Genomic DNA, 18,581 nt, shown 5'->3' on the forward strand with positions numbered 1-18,581 from the left:
GCCCTCTGCTCCACTTCTCACACGTGTCCAGAAAGAGTTGAAGCTGGATTTTGAAAGCCTCAGTGCAGACAAGGCGGATAAAGAGAGGGCCTGGAAGCAGCCTGGGAGCAGGTGAGGCAGTGCTGCCTGCTGCTTGGAGAGATGGACAGTGCCAACCTGCCTCCCAGCAACCTTCTTTTGCCTTCCTTTCCCTCCAGCTGATAACACTTGATGGCCCAGGGAGGTGCTGGGGGGCATCTGTTTATTTGGGGGGCCTAGCAAGCACTAAGCTGGGAGCAAAGCCTGACTACCCAAAATGGGGGGGCTTGCCCTTAATCACCTCAGACTAGGCCATAGGGCTGGGGATGGTTCCCAGTGCCAGCAGGGGCAGGAGTTGTCAAGCCCTGAATCAGAGTGCCTCACACAGAGTGTTTTCCCTGAGTACTCAAGCACTACTTTTTTCCCTTCAAAGATGCAAACTCTAATCTCCAAATCCATGCCAGGGCGGATGAGAGCTTGCTTTGGGACTTGTCTTTTCATCAGCTCAACAAGAGTCCCACTTTGTTTGCCTGCAGGGCAAGCACCCTCCCAGGGGGCTGACTGTGCCTGGATGCTCAGGCTGCATCCCCTGGAGTGGATATCATTTGGGAGCTTTCATCTGGAGCCATGTGTTACACCAGTTCCCCCTTCCCTGGGAGGAGAGCTGCATTTCTCCAGGGCAGAGCTGGGACTTTGCTCTACATTTTAGTGACTGCAGGTTAAAATCCTTTCATTTTCTTTCCTCCTCCCTTCACTCTTGTCCTCATGAAAGACATAGGCAACTGGTTTAGAGCCTGAAATAACACCTCACAGGGGACCCATGAAGTTAATCTCTGCTCAGAGCTTCAAAAGTGCATGGCACTAGCAGTGCCCTAATCACAGGGGTGAGGACACATAGAGGACTTGACTGTGGTGCTGGTTGCCCATCTTCTCCCCCACTGACCTCAGGATCAGTGGGCTCAGCCCTGTGCCTGGCCTCATGCTCCCCTGTCACAGACTCCTGTTTTCCTGTTGCATGCCCCAGGAAAGATGCATCTACCACCATCACCTCTCCCTGGCATGGGTATCTTGGCACGCCTTTCCCATAGCAGGACTGGTAAGAGAGACTGGTTAGGTATCAGGACCGTGCTAGGCTGGGTGAGCACAGCTGCCTCTACCCAAACCCTCCATCTTCCCTCTGCCACAGTCTGAACCCACACTCGGCCACATGTCAGGGTGAGAACAGCCCCCATTAGAGGGACACGGCCCCCACGCTCCTGGCAGTGTAGCTGGACTCAATCTCACTGTTGCCCCCAGGAGGATGAGGTAGCTGGCTTGTCACTTCACAATAAACCACGAAAACCAGGGCACGGAGAGATGCAAAGCTCTAGCCACCTCAGCCAGACACATCAAGTGAGCTTTTCCCTGGCTTTCCTAGAGCAACCTGGCCAACAACAGCACTGGGGAGAGGCAAGGGACTGAAAAACAGGGGGCAAGTAGAAATGGGAGGGGGCTTGGTCTGTGGCACACTCACCCTGTCCTCTCCCCACACCTCTTGCTGCCCTACAACAGCAAAAGCAGTGCTCCCTCCTTCCCCTGGAGGGCTGGGCAGTTGGGCCTCAGCTAAAGGAGGAGAAAAATACCCCATTGTGCATCAGCCAAATCTTCCCAGTAACACACAAGCCCATAGTCTGCCACCCATTCCCATTATGAGTGGTATTTAATTCTCCTTTATACGTGGTTTGCCAATAAAAGGCTCCATTAATAATTTACAAGCAATAAAGAGTACAGCTCCTATAAAAGAGGGTTTGTTACAAGCTTAGTGTCACTCTAGCTGTGGTGGAGCACTGGCACACAAGCCATGCTCCCTGCACCATAGGGCCGGAGGCGAGGTAGATAGGGGAAGAGGGGACCTGGAGCACACAGTGCCCCAGGGCAGGGGAGTGGGAGAAAAGCTTCAAATGTGGGTGAAATATGCTCCTACACGGTCTGATGCCACACAGTTCTCCTACATTCCCCATCTGGCACTCTGACCACACACCAGAGACAAGGGCAGCCCAAGGTGATGGGGAACAGCCCGCAAGGGTGTTTCCACCACAGTGGTGGAAGATGTCTCTCCAATAAAATACAGAAAGCTCAGATGGGGGAGGCAGCACATGTTACTCCCTGGCTCTTGGTGGCCTCAAGGGGACCAGAAAGGCTACTCTTGCAGGCCTTTGCTGCTGGCATTCCCTCAGGGAAGAAGGACACACTACCTGGAGGAGTTTGGGGAGACAGTGACCTCCGAGAACATCTCTTGAGGACAGTAGCTGGCAGAGCTCACTCCGCTATCCTGAGCTCAGTCGCCCTCCTCGATCCACAGTGGGCGGGTTTGCTCCTGGAAGATGTATCCCCGAACTACCTTGGGCAGCTCCTCAGTGTGGCTCCAGGCATGGGGCTCCACGCAGGCCCAGGAGCACGGTAGAGTGTTCAGAGCCTGCTCTGCACCACGGCACACCTTCAGCACCTCCGAGTACCGCTGGCCCGCCTTTCCCAGCAAGCTCCTGGGAAAAACATGGCAATGAGCGTTACCCTTGGCATAGAGAGATGGGGTGGCAAAAACACCCAGGAACTCCCTCACATGTACAAAAAGCTGATTTTCCTGCCCTTTTTTCCCTCACAGCGGCGAACCCCAACACACACAGCAAGTGCTCTCACGCCGATCCTCGTCTCTCCCTCTGAACAGAGAAAAGGGCTTCTCTCTCCTCCTGCAATACCCTTCATCCATGCCACTCTGTCTTTTCTTACCTGAGTCCTCTAACATTCTTCTCAGTGACCTCGACATGGATAACGATGGGGTATATTTCACTTTTAATTAGATCCCTCACACTGTGAACTCCCAGCTCTAGCAGACAGTGTTTATTCTGGAAGGGAAATTGAATAGATTTACTGATTTAAATGGAGAAAAAATAACCCCAGCCCATGACAGTTATATTAAATCAAACCCCATACTGTGAAATATCATTGCTTTTCCAATAGTAATTCCATTAAATGTGGGATTTATAGACAGTGGCAAGAGGAGAATTAAAGAGCAGGGTCACCCACTCCATCAATGCCGAACCAACCCAAGAGCCCACCAGACCCCTTGCTCAGCCACAGCCCATCTTCACATCCCCTTTGTCATCACTGTCACCCACAGCCCCACATTTCTCTGTCTGCCTTCAGCAGAGCTGTTGCCACTTTGGTGAAAATGAAGAATGTGAGAGCAGCGAGGTCACTTCTGTGTATGGCACTTCCCACTGCCTCCCTCACAAATCCCCAGTTGCCATTTCTTTCACCTGAGCCCAACAGACACTCAGAGAAAAGTTCGTATCTGCTGCTCCACAACCCCACAGCACCTAAAACACTCTCCAAATTACACAGAGCCCAAGCAAGCAGCTCCTTCTCTATCCCCACATCACCCTCCCTCTTTGCCCACTCAGCTGTCCCCTCCTGTCCTCCAATCTGAACAGGGTGCTCCATCCTGGCCCTTGCTCCCCACACCAAACAGCTCAGCACCTTCTCCATCGCCTCCCGGATCATGCGGATTCGCCCACTCTCCTTCCTGTCCTGAGGGACAGTTCTAGACACGGGGTGCTCCTGAGCATGGGGTGCACTGGGATCCCCTTCTGCCAGCTTCTCTGTGAACCAAGATAAAAAGGGAGACGTCAGCCCCTTTTCCCTCTTGCATGTACTTTCTACCTCAGATACTGCACATTTGCTGCTGTGCTGATGCTTATCAAGTTCAGTGTTTATGGATTCTGGAGAGCGAGTCTAATTATACAACATTACACGTTGGCATGGATCTCCTGCAGCTTTCTGCATACAGAACAAGCAAGATATCACAGCCAAAGACACCTTCCAGGGCAAGAGCAGCACTTGTGTTGTAGTACCGCAGCAGCCTAAGCCAGCTCATAGACATTATTCCCCGCTTCCCCATTGCCACACTGTACCACCCCTTCCTTAAGAGAGTATGGCAGAAAAATAATCCCTTTATTTTGCCAGGTAGGTTTTCTGTGGGGTCTGTGAGCTGCATGGGCTTATGGATGGCTCCAGTAGGGCTGGGGAAGCAAGAGGAGCATTCATCTTGGTGTGGGAGAGTGGGAGGAAGATGGGGGCAAGTTGAACCTCCTTTTGTTGGTGGCAGCCTGAGCCATCTCCCCCTGCTCGAAGGTGGGAGGACAACACCCAGCAGCCGAGCCAATGCCAGGCAGGACAGCAGCAGAGAGGTGACACTGAGACAGAGAACTGGGGGCAGAGATGGCAGGTACCCCCGGTAACTCCCAACAGCAGATGACACAATGCACACACACAGAGACCTCACTTGGGAGCCACAGGCTCTGCAGGCCAGCATGGCTGAAGCGGGTGCTGACCATGCTGCCCTAGACAGCTACACACACTGCCACTGAAACATGAACAGAGAACCTAACAAGGAAGGGTTTTAGGAGCTTTGCACCCCTAAGACAGAAATTATGTATTTAGGAGAAGGCATGTTTGGAACTGGGTCCAGAGCACATTCCAGCTCTCCTAAGCCCCAGGCTGCCTGGGCATCCTCTGCTGCCTCTGTCTGGTGGCAGGTACTTTCCAGGTAGAGCTGGATCCTGCAAAGCCATCTGTCTCCTTTAGAAGGAGCAGGCTCCTGTGGAAGATCAGCTGTCTTACACTAACTTTGCACTGGCTGGGGAGTTTTCCAAAGGAAAACACAGGCAGTGAAGAAAAGAGAAATGGCTCGGGGCTCCCAGATCACCTTCCTTCCCTCACAACAGGCAAAACTGACAGGGGAGCACGGAGTTTTTGCCCTCGGTGTAAATTCCCAGCCACAGTAATGGCTTCAAAGCATGCCCCCATGCAATGTGAGGGGGACCCTGCAGAGGGCTCAGTACAACAGGATATATGGCCAAGTCACTCAGGTGAGAAGCCCAGTGGTCAAAATTTGCAGAGCCATCCTTCTTCAGCAAACCAGAGATTTTTCACTACCTCCATCACCACCCTCCAAAAAATATACTGACTCATTTTTCAGTCCCACAGTTGGCAAAGGGAAAACACTAAACATGGGGAAAGGAGAGAGATGGAGAAGGAAGGAGGAAGAAGGAAAGAAGAAGTAGTCCTCTGCAAAAATTCCCTATGGGAGAAAAGCCCTTTCCCCAGCAGCCTCTGCACCAGTGTGTCAGCCTCACACTGCTGGCAGAAGGAAGGGGACAACAGCACTAAGGCTGGATCCTCTCATTCCTGTGGAAGAAGAGCTGGTATGAAGTCAACCTGCAGATCCCACCTCAGCCAGGGGCTTCATCTCTGGGAACAGTCACACAGACAAGAAAGGCAATGCCACCACCACCCACTCAAGGAAAGAGAGAGGATCCCCATGCCCCAGGAGACCAGAAGGGAGGGTTGGCTTCCCTGTGGGCCAAAGGGATAGGACATAGTTGAAAACAGGAGGGAACATCTTGCACTCAGCCCAAAGAGGTGACCTGTCAACAGGTATTGTCTGGGAAGACTGAGAGACCCCCACACTTAGCCACTGAAGAGACACCTCATGTGCTTTCCAAGAGTCCCATGAGACCACATCACATACTTCGAAGACTAAAAGCACCTCTTCCCTGAACTGGGCTGACCAAGGCCTCCACAGAAGAGACCTATTTGAGCAACATCTTAGCTTCCCACTGTATGGCTAAGAAGTGGCAGAAAGTAAAATGGGAAAGCAGCCCTCAGAAGTAGGAGACTTGTGTACTTCACCTCACTCAGCCCCAGGCTCCTAAAACAGCCCTGGACATCTCAGCCACTCATTGCTGCCTACCTGCTGGGCACACGTGGAAGTCCAGGCGAGAAGTGGGCAAGTCCAGAAGGTTCCTGATGAGCCGCGGTGCAATGCAGTTAGGTGACAGCACCACAGGACGGGGTGTTCTGACCACCACAGGACGCACCAGGCTGTAAGGCTTCAGGTTCATGTCCAAGTCTGGAAGACAGGAATGAAGAAGAGAAAGACAAAGGTGAGAACATGGGAGACCAGCCTGTTAGCGGCCCACAGACCATCGCATTCTTCCTGTACCATCCTCTCATCCTGACTCATGGAGGTGCCTACCAACCATCCTATGTCCCAGGAGAGATCCTAACCCTGGTTATGGGCAGATACCCTGGCTGTAGCCCCCCCTTGCCCATTTCCTGGGACTCCCTTGAGTTACACACCAGTTTATTCTCCACAAAAAGTTAGATGACCCCAAGAACCACAGAAGCAATGGAAAGCCCCAGAAAACTAGGGAAAAGTAGCAGGGGCTTTAAATATGCAAGGCTTCCCAAAATCCTGTTAGCAGAGTTATAAGAGGGATCCTGGGCAGAGAGACTGAGGCATCCCAGATGACAATGCCCCTTCAGTGCCCACAGGGGACGACTGGGTCTCCAAGGATGATGGGGCAGGCGCAGGGGTAACAGCTAACCTGAGCAGGGGTCCAGCCACAGCTGCTGAGGGGGCTCCTGTGGGCTCCTCTGCGGTTTGGATTTCACCAGGCGCAGTTGGTCCAAGGCCCGTTTCTTTAGCTGAGGAGAAAGTGATGGCAGTAAGGCTGAGAGCATAGACCATTTCCCTCTCTCTCTCTCTCACACACACACACAGAGCTGCAAACACTCACTGGCAAACGGGATGGAGCACACATACAAAAAGCATGGGACTGGGTCCATGGGCCCATCAGGCTCAGTCTTGGAAGTGGAGAGGGGGTAGGAAAGCAGCCACAGAGCAGTAACACTGCCTGGGCTATAAGCCCCTGCTCTGCTTGCTAACCCAGCTGACACCTCTATATGAGTTGGTTTACCAACAGAGTGGGGCAGATTGCGTGCCAAGGTGGTAGGGTGGCCATAGGCACACACACACAGAGCTCTCACTGCTGGCTTCTTTGGCTTACATTATTTCTGTGGCCCTTCTGCTGCCCAGGCATCTGACCCTTCTCCTGGATCTTCAAAAGCTGGTGAGCCCTGAAAAGACAAAGAGTTTGCACTCAAGCAACTCTGGAGCCCTCAGGGACCGTAGCCTGCTGTGATCCCCTTCACCAAACCCCACAGACCTGCTGAAGCACAGGCATATCAAAGCCCTCACTCAACCTCCCAGTCTCTCAAGGGCACCCAAACACTACCACACTGGTTCCCTATACAAGGTTTGGGCAGCCCACACTATCAAGAGGCCAGTCTGTACCCCTCGGGACTCCTAGGCAATGCTCACCACAGATAAATGGGGTACGCTCTGCCTTCCTCCTCCTCCTTTACCTGCTGTAGTTGGGCACTGTCCCCTTGTCCAGGTCCCGCATGGTCAAGGGATCGACACGGGAGCAATACCACTCCAGCCGCCCTTTGTGCATGGTGTCCGTGACATGGAGGATCTCCCGACACTTGACACACAGTGCATATGGGTCTGACGGCTCCAGGAGGGTCAGGTTGGTGCGTACGTAGAACGAGTCTCCAGAAAACTTCTTCCCTTCTTCCAGAGCTTCCCGCAGAGGCTGGTATCCTGGAGCAGAAGATATAGGTCACCACAGGCAAGGACACGGGAGACAACTGTCACCGATAAGATAGCCAGGTCCCCAGCACAGCTGTGATGCTACGGATTGGGGTCAGGGGTGCAGAGGAGGCAAACAGACAGAAGGTCTGTACCTCCATCCTGTAACTCAGAGGATGCACAAGTCACATCAGACAGGGAAAGCTACTGGAGCTACAGCCAACCCCTGTGTCAGACATGGTGGCCTAGGACCAAACAGGAGAGGAGAGAGAATAACTGACATTTACCTCCAGGGCTGGGTGGAGGGTCTGGAAAGGGAGGCAGAGAGCTCAGGCTCAAAGGAGACCCAGCTGCCAGGGCCTTACCTTCCAGGTCCTGCTGAAAGATGAGATTAGAGGGCTCATCCCAATGCAACAGGCTGAGGTAGGCAACCTCCTGCGTGCAGTTCTCCAGGGAAAGGACCTCTTCCTTCAGCGACGGCACCCTCAGCTAGCAAGGACTCAATGCTGTTAGACCTAAGGGCTGGAAGAGCAGACTCCCCCCCAGCTCTCTCACCCATCAGGGTTACACAAGAGATGTTACAGAGCAAGGCAGGCCCAGGGAAAGCTCTACCCAAGGACAAGTCATCCTCAAGTCTGCCTCTGAAATACCTGCTGCCAGCCACCACCCAGTCCAGATGCAGGGCTGCTCTGAAAGCAAATGTGTGTGCATGAACACGTGTGAGAGTGGGGGCGGGAGGGCTGGTTTATTTTCAATTACAGGTGGGATTTTAATTCAAGTAGTGTAGCTGTATTTCAAGTGGTGTCATTCTTGTCAAAACAAATGTCCTTCCCTCCCTCTAGGAGCTTTCTTCAGAGCAATTATTCTCTATAGCTCAGGAGGGTCATGAAGGCCTGAGAAATCTTGCTCTAGAATTGATTGCTTTGCAACGGGCATGTGCAGGATGCAGGATGCAAACTGCTCTGAAATACTACAAGGTGACAGACAACTCCAGGAACACATAGCCATACTGCCATCTTAATTGTGTTACTCCTTTTTGTTTCTCCCCTCCCACAGCTGAAGGAAGTGTTTCAGAAGGTTTCAGCATTTTTACATGCATAGGTACATGCAAGTGCCATGAGACATGGATGGATGTTTGTGCTGCATAAAGCTCTAGGCAGCAAACGGTCCTGAGAAACAAGAGAAATGGAAGTGGACTTCAAGCTGGGTAGAGGTCAGCTTGCACTGGAGATCACTCCACACTCCTTGCATCATTCCACGTGCCCTGCAAACCCACAAAGTGAGCCCATTCCCAGACTCACCTCAATGAGCCGGCACCCCTCCCTGAGTCCCGCATCCTCGACTCGTGAGCCTGGCTTGACCCACTGGACGTAAATCCCTGTCCTGTTCCCTCCAAGGATGGAGATGTCTGCTCCAAGCCTCTTCTCCTGGGGTGAGGGGTTGCTGGGGTGAGCCATGCTAGTGAGCTGTACCACCAGTGACCTGGCAAGGAGAAACGCCAAATCCAGCAACTGAAGTTTTCTGCCTTTTCTAAGAACCAGTCCCCCCACGCCTTGTATCCAGCTACAGGGTGTTTATTATACTGAGCACTGCAGTACAGAGCTCATGATTCACAGCCATCACCAGGGCATACACATAGAGCTTACAAATCCCCACAGCCCCTTCCATCCCACCAGCCCCAACACTGAAGCCAAGCTGGGCTCCCACAGTCCTGTCCCCACCTAGATAAATGTGTGTCCAGCCCCAGGCAACATCCCCACCCCTGCCATAACAAATGGGACAGCACAAAAAAACTGGAGTCCTGCTAGGAAGCAAGGACTATGGGATCTTCATTTCTCTCTTCTCCCACTAGCGAGAAAGAGCCCGCAAGGCGGGGAGGCAGAAAGGAAGGGTCTCCCAAGCATGGTTCCCCAGCACCACAAAATCTCCCTCCAAGCAGCTGCCTCAGAGTGCCTAGCTCAGAGAGCAGCAGTCACCTCCGGGTGACCTCCTCACGGCTGGGAAGCGTGGATAAGCAGATCTCCGACTTCACCCTGGCGTAGGTGCTGCTGGAAGAAGAGGAGAAGGCCCCAAGCGAGGCGCTAGCAAAACCACTGCCTAGGAAAGAGAGCAAGAGGGAGAGAGGGGGCACATCACCTCTCCGAGCGCTGCAGGGAGCTCAGGTTCTCAGGGCGGCATGGGTCTCCTTGCCCTCCTGGGCATTTTCTAGCATCTCACTAGGAAACTGAGGCTGCAGGGAGGCTTTGAACAGTCACCCTCCCAGAAAGGGTTTTCCATGTCTTCTGAGAACAAGCAAAGCTTTGCTCCCTTCATCAGCATTTCAGTCAGAAGGCAGCAGCACCCAGGACCACCTGGATGTGCCTGGAGATCAGCCACCAACACCCACCACAGAACCTGCCAGCACCAAGAGCTCCACTCCAGGAGATTTACAACACATCACTTAAGTAGTAGCAGATGAAGGGAATATTCAATAACACCCCAGGGCAAAGGTATTTCTCTCTTCTGTTACCTACTCCCCTAAATTCACATCAAGTTCTCCATCAACTCAGCTCCATGAATTAAACAGAGCTGCCATGAATAGCTACCTGCTCTGCAGAGGAAAAGCCAGCTTCTCCAGCTGCTGTGCCTGGCAAGGCACAGGAGGACATGTGGGTCCATAGCACCCTGCTGTGGGTGCAGAGACCTTGCAGTGAGGTGCACAAACTAAAGGCATGAGGGAGGGTCAGTTGTCCAACCCCTCTCCCCACAGCCACCACTTCTTTTGAGCTAAGCCCTTTGGGGAAAGCCCCCACCCTGGTACCTGTTGCATCTTCAATGCTGCTAAAGGAGCCACAGGACAAGCTACAAAGAAGACACACAGAGGACCTGTAAGGCAGCAGCTTTTCCAAAGCCTGTTTGCTTCTCATCAACCCCACCCCCTCAGCCTTTCCCCACTCCCCAGAAGCACACCCCCAGCCAGCACACAGCTTCCAGCCAGCCTTCCCCCTCTCAGTCCCCACTCCAGGTTCCCTCCTCCCCTGCCAGCCTGTTCTCCCTGGCCCCCACAAGCCCTACAGAGGAGACACAGACTCAAGCAGCCTCTAGCAATCACCTTTTGTAGGGCATGCACCTATCTTCCCGCTGCCGACGGAGGATGGAGCCGATGCAAGGGGGGAAGGGGAAGGTGGAAAGACGGTTGATATCCTTCTCATTGTCGGGAGTCACCTCCTTGGGCAGAGTGAAAGAGAGATGCCTGCTAACACCAACACCCAGCACCACCTCTCCCCTCCCTTCACACCAGGTTGCAAACAGCTCTTCAGGTACCACATGCCTCCTTAGGGACCATCCACATGCCTCCAAACACCCAGGGGCACCTTGTTTTCCCAAGAAAAGAACACAGATGGAGATGCATGACACTGCATCCCCATCTTTCTGCAATGTACAAGCTGTGGAAGTAGCAACAGATGAAGGGAATATCCAACCTTGTCCTTATATCTCACTTTTAGCCACCACACACCCAGAGCTTTGAGTAATCTGTGGGACTGGCCATTTTAGGGTGCTCTAGGATGAAAGTTCAAAGAGTCAAAAGAAAGAACCTGACTCCCTTGAAAACAATATGATGCTGCTACAGGATTCAAAAGATCCAGGATTTCTTTCCCAGCATGTGTAGATTAAACAGCTTTTTGGGGAGGATAACATGTTACATGAGGCCGTTCATTTCTAGGGTGTCATATGGAACAAAAAGAGTTTCGCTTTCCCCTCTCTCCCACCCAGCTGAGTGCTACACAGTTTGGTGCAGCTTGGCTGGTTTGTCAGAGACAGAGAGCAAAGCTTTGTGCCTGGGATCTGCTCCCACCTTACACACCACTCCATGCCCAGTCTTCCACTGAGTCACAGCCCCACAGTGAACCTGCTGCAATGCCTCTGTGCCCTTTCTGAGAAGCGTGGGTCCCCACTGCCCTCAGCTGAGGGTCAGCCTCTCATGGGAAAGTGCTCACCATGCTCTGAATCGCTGAATCCCCTGGGAACGGGATAACAGAAACCCCCAGAGCATCCACAAGTCCAGTTGTAAAGCTGGTAGGGTTGTCTACAAGGCTCCAGGTGCTACTGAGGTTGGAGCAGAGGGAGTGGGAAGAGCTGCACATCTGGGAGAGAAGAGACTCCATTATCCCATTGCATCCCACAGAAATCAGCCCTGACCTCCCTGCCTTCTTTGTTTCCCCTTCTTTCTAGCCACCCTCACCTTGCCCAGGCTGCGGCTGCCTTGGCAGCGCTGCAGCTGTGCCTCCAGCGTGCTGTTCAGCCCTTCTGCCTGGCTCAGCTTGCTTAGGAGCTTGTCCCGCTCCTCCTCCAGGGCCCGCACGCGTTTGCGGTACTGGTCCTTCTCGATAAGGCTCTGGGAGTGTTGTAGCTGCACCCCATCGCGGCTCTGGATTGCCTGCAAGGAACCAGGCTGAGAGTGAGAAAAGGCAGAGAACTAATCCCCAGCTCCCACCCTGTCATGGATGGAGATCCACTGGGGAAGGAGCGGGTATCCAGAGCAGAGACAAAAGCCTTAGTCCTGCTGGGAGGTGGAGAGCCAGCAGGGAGTGCAATTTACCTGGTCCCGTTCTTTTTCGATTTCCTCCAGCTGCAACAGCACTGTGTTCATACGATGCTTGTAGAGATCACAGTCCTTCTGCAGCGTCCGGTACTTCAGCTGCAGATCTTCCACCTCCTGGAGGTACTGGCAACAGCGAGCAGCAAGCATTAGCCCTCCTGGAACCAACTGCTGTGGCTTCCCAGCCCCTCCCCTCCCCTCTCTTCCAGGCCCTGCTCAGTGTGTGGGGACAGGAACAGTGATGGATGCTATACCTTATCCCTCAGCTCTTCGGCCCACTGTAGCTCATTCTGCAGGGAGTTGAGTTTCTGGCAGAGATCCTGCCGGTCATCTTGAGCTTCCTTCCAGTCATGCTCCAGGATGTCCAGCAGGATCTGCTCAGAGCCTGGCACTGGGCCCTCGCCAGGTGTCTAGGAGGTGAGAGGGTACCGTCACTGCACCACAGGTACAAAGGGAGCACTAGACCAAGGCAGTGACAGGCAGACTGCCACCATCACTCCTGCATTAATGTGCTGTGTGCTCCAAGGCACAAAGTCACACTTGTGAGCACATCCAAGAGTCACAAAGCTGGAAACAAGGACCCATCACTACCCAGAAGCAATGGCAGCCACCACAGCTAAGCAATAGGCTCAGAGGAAGGGACAGCCAGCCCAGGACAGTGATTTCCCCCATCTTTCCAGTGCCTGTGTCACCAGCACTGGGGGTGCCCCAGGAAAGGAGGTGACCTGGAGCCTACCCTGCCAGGTACCTGCAACATGCCCTGCAGCTCCTGCAGTGATGCCGTGAGCCGCTGGTTCTCAGCCCACAGCTCGGACACAGCATCAGGGTGGCCCCGCTCCTCTGCCTCTCGCTGGGGCGGCGCAGACACCTGTTTCCGCAGCAGGCTGCACTCCTCCTCTAAGCTGGTCACTTTGCATTTCAGCTTGTCCACCTGCAACCCAGGGAAGAAACATAGTCTGACCCATACGGCCCTGAACCTCTGCTTTAGCAGGAGAGTGAAGCAGAGAGGATGCTGAGCAGAAAAAGGGTCTGGAGGCAAGCAAAGCAAGGACTGGGCAACCACGAGAAGCACATTTTGGCCCCTACCATTGGGCCAAAGTTAGCACAGCTGCACACAAAAGCTTTTCCCTGCAGGGCAAAGGAGGAAGAGGCACTTGTGTAAGCGCATTCAGTCTCAGGATCCTCTCTCCGTGCAACAACTTTCTTGCAACCTGGGGCATCCCCAGTGCAGCTGGCCCTGTCTGTGGGTGGACCAGGGACCTCTGGTGTGCTGCCAGGGCCAGCAGCTCAGAGTATGGCAAAGGCTTCCCAGCTCCTAGAACAGCTGAGAAACAAAGTTGCAGCAGAAAAATCCACCAGAGACCATTCAGTGAGGGGAGGCCACCTCTGGCCTGGGAAGCATATGAGGCTTAAACTGCCAGAGGCTGAAGGATGCCACAGGTGCATCATCACACCCTGGCCTGCTCTCACACTCCTCCACCAACATGTCACTGGAGACAGGGGAGGAGGTCAGTTACTTTTAAGAGTAAGGGAGGTCCTCACAGCCCTGTAGCGACTGATGAGGTTGATCAGAGAAGCAGTTTCACCGCCAGGTAAGGCTTTGAGAACAAACAGGGCAGGGGAAACCTATCAAAGCCACTGAGCACTAAGCAGCATTTCCAGAATCACCAAGGGGGGACTTGGGAACTGGATTACTTCTGGAAATCTGCACAAAAAGCCTAGAATGACCTTCAGGGACCAGTCACTTCTGGACCCTGGAGTCAGGAGGGGAAGACAGGCTGGGACCTGGTAGCCCACCCTGCTTCCAGGGGGATTTCTTCACCTCACAGTCACCCACAAGCAATTCACCTCCCTGCTCAGAGGAGGCCCAGGGGAGCTGGCCCTGGCAAGAATACCAGATAAAAGTTAGGGGAGGATCCTGGCACTGGCAGACCAGAATGAGGAATGAAAGGTAACTGCTGGGCTGAGTGAGAGGCCCAGGCCCAGACTGGTAGGGAGAAAGCCAGGAGGCAGCAGAGCACTGAGAAAACTGGGTTATTAATAGGTTCAAGGTAAGGCTGTCCTTGCCCAGGCAGGAAATGGGTGCGTGTTTGCTGGAGGTGAAAGCTTGGCAGCTAGAGTGCAGTGTCACAAATTCCTTCAGGTATGCAGGGCATGAGTCTCCTAAACGTCATGAGAGAGATGAGGAGGCGGTGGGGAGTGGCAGGGGGTACGGAGTCTGGGCCAAAACTCTCCTATGAGCTGGGCAGCTCCAGGCAGCACACACACCAGGGCCCTGTGTATGAGTGGCTGCACAGCCACCATCCTCACCAGAAAGAGGAAAATGCAAGCCCTTTCCCAGGGAAGAAGTAAATACAAACACACAACTTGACCGAATCAGCTGCCTGCTGCATGCCTGTGCTGCCCAGACACAGTGCAGGCGCTCAACAGCAGAGCAGGCAGCGCAGGACAGCGAGCTCGTGCAGGAGCAAACAGGGCATCTCATGGTGCCAATGGCCAGGCTGAGAAAGCCAAGAGATGCCAGGGAAGGCATTGCCCTGGCAGCTCCTCTGAGGAGTTGCTTCTTGCTCCTCTAGGTGATGTATCTCCAGCTGTGGCAGGAGCTGATGATACATCTCCAGCTGCCCCAGGGCAGTGGCCAGCCTCCTGCACTGTGCCCACAACTTGGCCGCTCTGCAGGGCACATTCCCCCTCAAGAGCAGGGGCATGCACCCCAACGCACATCCCGCCTGCCATCAGTTCCTCCACGCTCAGGGACCACCACACAGGGACATCTGTGTGCATCCCTCTCAGCCATCAGATCCCCACCACCAACCCTCCCACTCCCTGGGGCTGTACCATCAGCTGCAGGTCCCTGCTCCGCAGCACAGCCATGTTCTTCTCCTCGCAGAGCTGTGCATAGCGCATGGCCATCATGTAGTTCTCATCCTTCAGTCTCAGCAGCTCCACGCTGTTGGTGTCCCACTCCTCTCTCAGCCGCTGGCAACGCTCCTGCACCTTCAGGAGCTCCTGCAGCTGCTGCTCCAGCCGGGCCTGCTCTTGTTCCAATGCCTGGTTTTTCACCTGGAGCTGGTGTTCCTTCAGCAGGTGCTCTTTCCGCTGAGCCCTCACCTTCTTCACCTCCATCATCAGAAACTGAGTTAGTCCCTCAGGGCCCTCCTCATCTGGGGGGAGACAAAGAAGATTCTGGTTCTGGCTGCTGAGACAGGGTTAACCACAAAAAACCAGCCTGCAGATTTGCCCAACGCTCTGTTTTCCAACAAAGGGGTGCCAAGCTCTCCTGTGGGTTTGCAGCCCTTCTTGTCCCAGGCTTACGGCACCACAGTCCATTACACACAGACATTTGGCCCCCTCCCTGCCAGATCCAGAGCACAGAGCTGCCAGGGTTGCTTGCACACTGGTAGCATGAACTTTATGTGCTTTATGCACGCACATGCACAGATTTCTGGCCCTTCCCGTGCAAGCAGCAGCTGAAAGGAGGAGGAGCACCTGACCCTACCCAGGATCATAGAGCAGCGCTGGGCTGGCTCCCTCCCTGTTAGCCGAGTGTAGTGCTCTGGGTAGTAAAACTCTAAAGACTCCAGGAAGGCTTCGTAGCCTCGCTTCCCACGGCGCCGGAGGATGTCCATCAGGTAACCTGGAAGAAAGGATAAAGAGCTAGGATGAATTCCCTGCAAACCAGAGAGAAAACAGCATAGACCAGCTTCGTGATACGAAATAGCATCTCTACCAGTTCTGCTTCCATCCACAAGAATGGGAATGGCTGGAGGAGGGAACAGGGTGGGAGCATTGCCCTCGTCTGTGTGCACCCAGGGGGAGGCCCACAGAGGACAAGATGGAGGTCTGGCTGCAAAGCATTCCAGAGAACAACAAAGCCAGGATAGCACTGCAGTGGGAGGGACCAAGAGGCCACACTACCACACACCAGGTTGTCCCCCACAAACCAGGCTCATCTAAGTGCAAGTCTGTGCTTTCTCCCACCTGTCTGGTTGCTTTTGCAAGGGAATCGGCATGAATTCAGCACCTCTTCCTCATCCTGCTCATCTATCACGCGGCACTGGCGCAGGTATGGGGTGAGCTTCGCAGGGTTCAGGGAGCGGGTCAGCTGGTGCCGCGCACTCTCAATCTTTTCCCAAATGGTGTCCTCTTCCTCCTCCTGCTCCGAGAGGCTGCAGGCTTGGAGAGAGGCATTCTCCAGGGCTGGAAGGATAAAAGGAACCAGAAGGTCTCAGGAATGATGGAGGAGCACAGAGTAAAAGGCATGAGCAGGCATGGGAGAACAAGCCGAGGTATGATCCTGCAAAAGATTTGGTAGTCTTATAAATGGGACTCAGATACATCAGGAGCCATTTTACATACAAATTGGTCCAGAAGGATCTTGAGCATTCACTCAGGGCCTTAGATATGCAGGAGGCAGAAGGCAGTGGTGCATAAAGAAGTTAGGAGCATATGCAGTAGGAAGTCTAGGGAAGATGTCTTCTTCATCCCTGAAGCACTCTTAAATCCCCCCGACCATCACACATCCTCCCTTTTTCCCATCCCCGAGAATGGGAAACTCTCAGGAGCAAGAGTTTTCACAGTCTGGGACACATTCTCTCATACTGGGGTTGGAGAGGAGTGTTTCCCTGGGGATCCATGTGCCCTGCATGCTCCAAGCATCAGTGACCAAACTGAAGTTCTCAAGGGCACCATCCCATGGAGCACCTTGGCTACAGGTACTGGAGCCAAAGGAGAATCGCAAAAGCATATCTTCTACCTTCCACACATCCATGTGGAGCCCTGGAAGAACATAGCAACTAGGCAATCCCTCTGTCAACCAAATAAAGCAAGAGGGACCCCCTGAAGTCAATGGACCGAAAACCCTTAGAGCAGTGGTGAACCTGCTCCATTAAGTCCTACAAGCTGTGATGGAGCGGGTACGTGCAAGGAGCTCTCTTGCCAGCTGTGTATCAACTCAACAAGTGTTATTGATTTTCACTTGAGAAATAAAATCTGCTTCACAGGCCAGCACAAATCCTTTGAGCCGGCAAGGCAAAGCACAGCAAAGAGCTTCTGAGACCTAGAAGGCATCTCTCCTCCCCAGTGTGCACCGTTACCTCCTGATCTGGTGCTGGTATCAAGTCCAGCTTTCCTACCCCAGTCACACAAACATCCCCGGGGGCAGTGTAGAGGTTCATGTTGTACAAAGGCAGAGGGAAGAAAATCTCCCACTCTCTTTTCTTTGTGTTTTTTTTTTTTCTTTTTTTCTTTCTTGTGGTGAGAATATCAACCATTTCAGACAGCCAACTAGCACAGCAAGGAGGACGGCTGAGAAAGCTGTGCAGAAGTTAATCCTCCAGGTAAAAATATAGGAGGCTCAGGGTCTACTGGATGAAGGGTAGCAAGAAGAGAGAATTGCTGAATCCACAAAAGATACTCAAATGTCTGATTTCCAGCACCAAAGGGCTTAGGAGCTTAAATACCGATACAGATCTGGATTGTCCTAGGTTGAATAAAGAAAAGAAACTGCATTTCTTGCAGAAACTGATCTCTCTCATGTGGGACAGGCTCGCTGGCCACAGGGCCGTAAGTATGCAGAAGACGGACGCAACAGCAGGTCACAGAAGTTGCGCTGTGTTGAGCCCCGCTCCTCGGCAGCTGATTTATGCCTTTAAATCAAAGTGTTTCTCTAAGAAACCCAAGCCGGCTGTGCAAGCAGCGACCAGCTTCGCCGTCCCCCTCCTCCTGCCCGGGGTACCCCTCCTCCCGTCCACCGCGGCCCCTGCAGGCCGGGGGCCGGGGGGGAGGCAGCGCTTCCCCCTTGGGGCAGCCCGAAGGCGCTCCTCGAGGAATGGCGAGCCGGAGGCCCACCCTGAGGAGTTGGCTGGGAAAGAGGAGGAGAGAGGAGCAAACACACAAGCCCCCCACACCCCGCCGGGGCCCGTGCGAAACCCACGCCCCCGGCCACCCCGAGGCGATGCCGACGGGCGCCGCAACAGCCTCCGCGGGAGAGGGGGCACAGCGGGGCCACGCCGCCCCCGAGGGCTCCGTAAGGCCCGGGGAGAAGCGCCCGTCCCCCGCTCTCCCCAGCCGGGGGCTCGCCCCTTACCCGCCATCCCCGCCGCCGGGGGGGCTGCGCCCCGCTCCGCGCCCCGCTCCGCGCCGCCGCCGCCGCCCGTCTCACCGCCCCGGCAGGTGTGTCTGAAGCGCTTTCCCCACCCCGCTGCACCTTCCCTCCCTCCCTCCCTCCCTCCCTCCCTCCTGCAGCCGGCTGGGAGGGACCTGGCAGCCCCCTGGGCGATGCAGAGCCCAGCCCAGCCCCGCCCGCCCCCGGCGGTGGCGGTCGCACTCACCGGCGCGGGGGGGGGCCCTCCCCGTGTCTGAGACCCTCCGGCTGCTCCTCACCTGGGCGAGCCGGGGAAGGGTTTTTCTCTGCGTGTTGTCCCGTCCTTCTGCACCCCCCCGCCCCGCTCCCCAGTCCCGGGCTGGAGCTGCTCTCCGGAAGGATGTGGCTCGCCAGCGACTTCT

General features: G+C 54.4%; 1 protein-coding gene across 5 annotated transcripts; it reads right to left on the minus strand.

The window, feature by feature from the left end:
- Positions 1–1,684: 1,684 nt before the first annotated feature.
- On the minus strand, positions 1,685–18,210 carry CARD10 (caspase recruitment domain family member 10). Of its 5 annotated transcripts, none has more exons than XM_074826580.1 (21): positions 18,163–18,210; positions 16,056–16,274; positions 15,574–15,711; positions 14,913–15,238; positions 12,823–13,005; positions 12,329–12,484; positions 12,075–12,200; positions 11,718–11,912; positions 11,473–11,619; positions 10,587–10,702; positions 10,296–10,336; positions 9,472–9,592; positions 8,797–8,977; positions 7,861–7,984; positions 7,267–7,507; positions 6,909–6,978; positions 6,447–6,546; positions 5,810–5,968; positions 3,535–3,656; positions 2,785–2,900; positions 1,685–2,540 (listed from the first exon to the last, which is right to left on the minus strand). In XM_074826580.1, the coding sequence occupies exons 1-21, from the start codon at positions 18,167–18,169 to the stop codon at positions 2,336–2,338; spliced, it is 3,093 nt and encodes a 1,030-aa protein (XP_074682681.1). In that variant the 5' UTR covers positions 18,170–18,210; the 3' UTR covers positions 1,685–2,335. The 5 variants fall into 5 exon arrangements, with proteins under 5 accessions (XP_074682681.1, XP_074682680.1, XP_074682683.1 ...); XM_074826579.1 differs by having other exon boundaries at positions 12,811–13,005; XM_074826582.1 differs by lacking the exon at positions 10,296–10,336 and having other exon boundaries at positions 9,472–9,540; positions 12,811–13,005.
- Between the last annotated feature and the right edge of the window lie 371 nt (positions 18,211–18,581).

The sequence above is a fragment of the Strix aluco genome, chromosome 5, assembly GCF_031877795.1.
Source record: "Strix aluco isolate bStrAlu1 chromosome 5, bStrAlu1.hap1, whole genome shotgun sequence".
In the NCBI taxonomy this organism is placed as follows: domain Eukaryota; kingdom Metazoa; phylum Chordata; class Aves; order Strigiformes; family Strigidae; genus Strix; species Strix aluco.

Coding starts and splice junctions, on each gene's coding strand:
- CARD10 (XM_074826579.1), bottom strand. Junction 15,712..16,055: donor TTGCAAAAGCAACCAGACAG/GTGGGAGAAAGC, acceptor CCTTTCTTCCAG/GTTACCTGATGGACATCCTC. Junction 6,547..6,908: donor AGAAGGGCCACAGAAATAAT/GTAAGCCAAAGA, acceptor CTTTCTCCTCAG/CTAAAGAAACGGGCCTTGGA.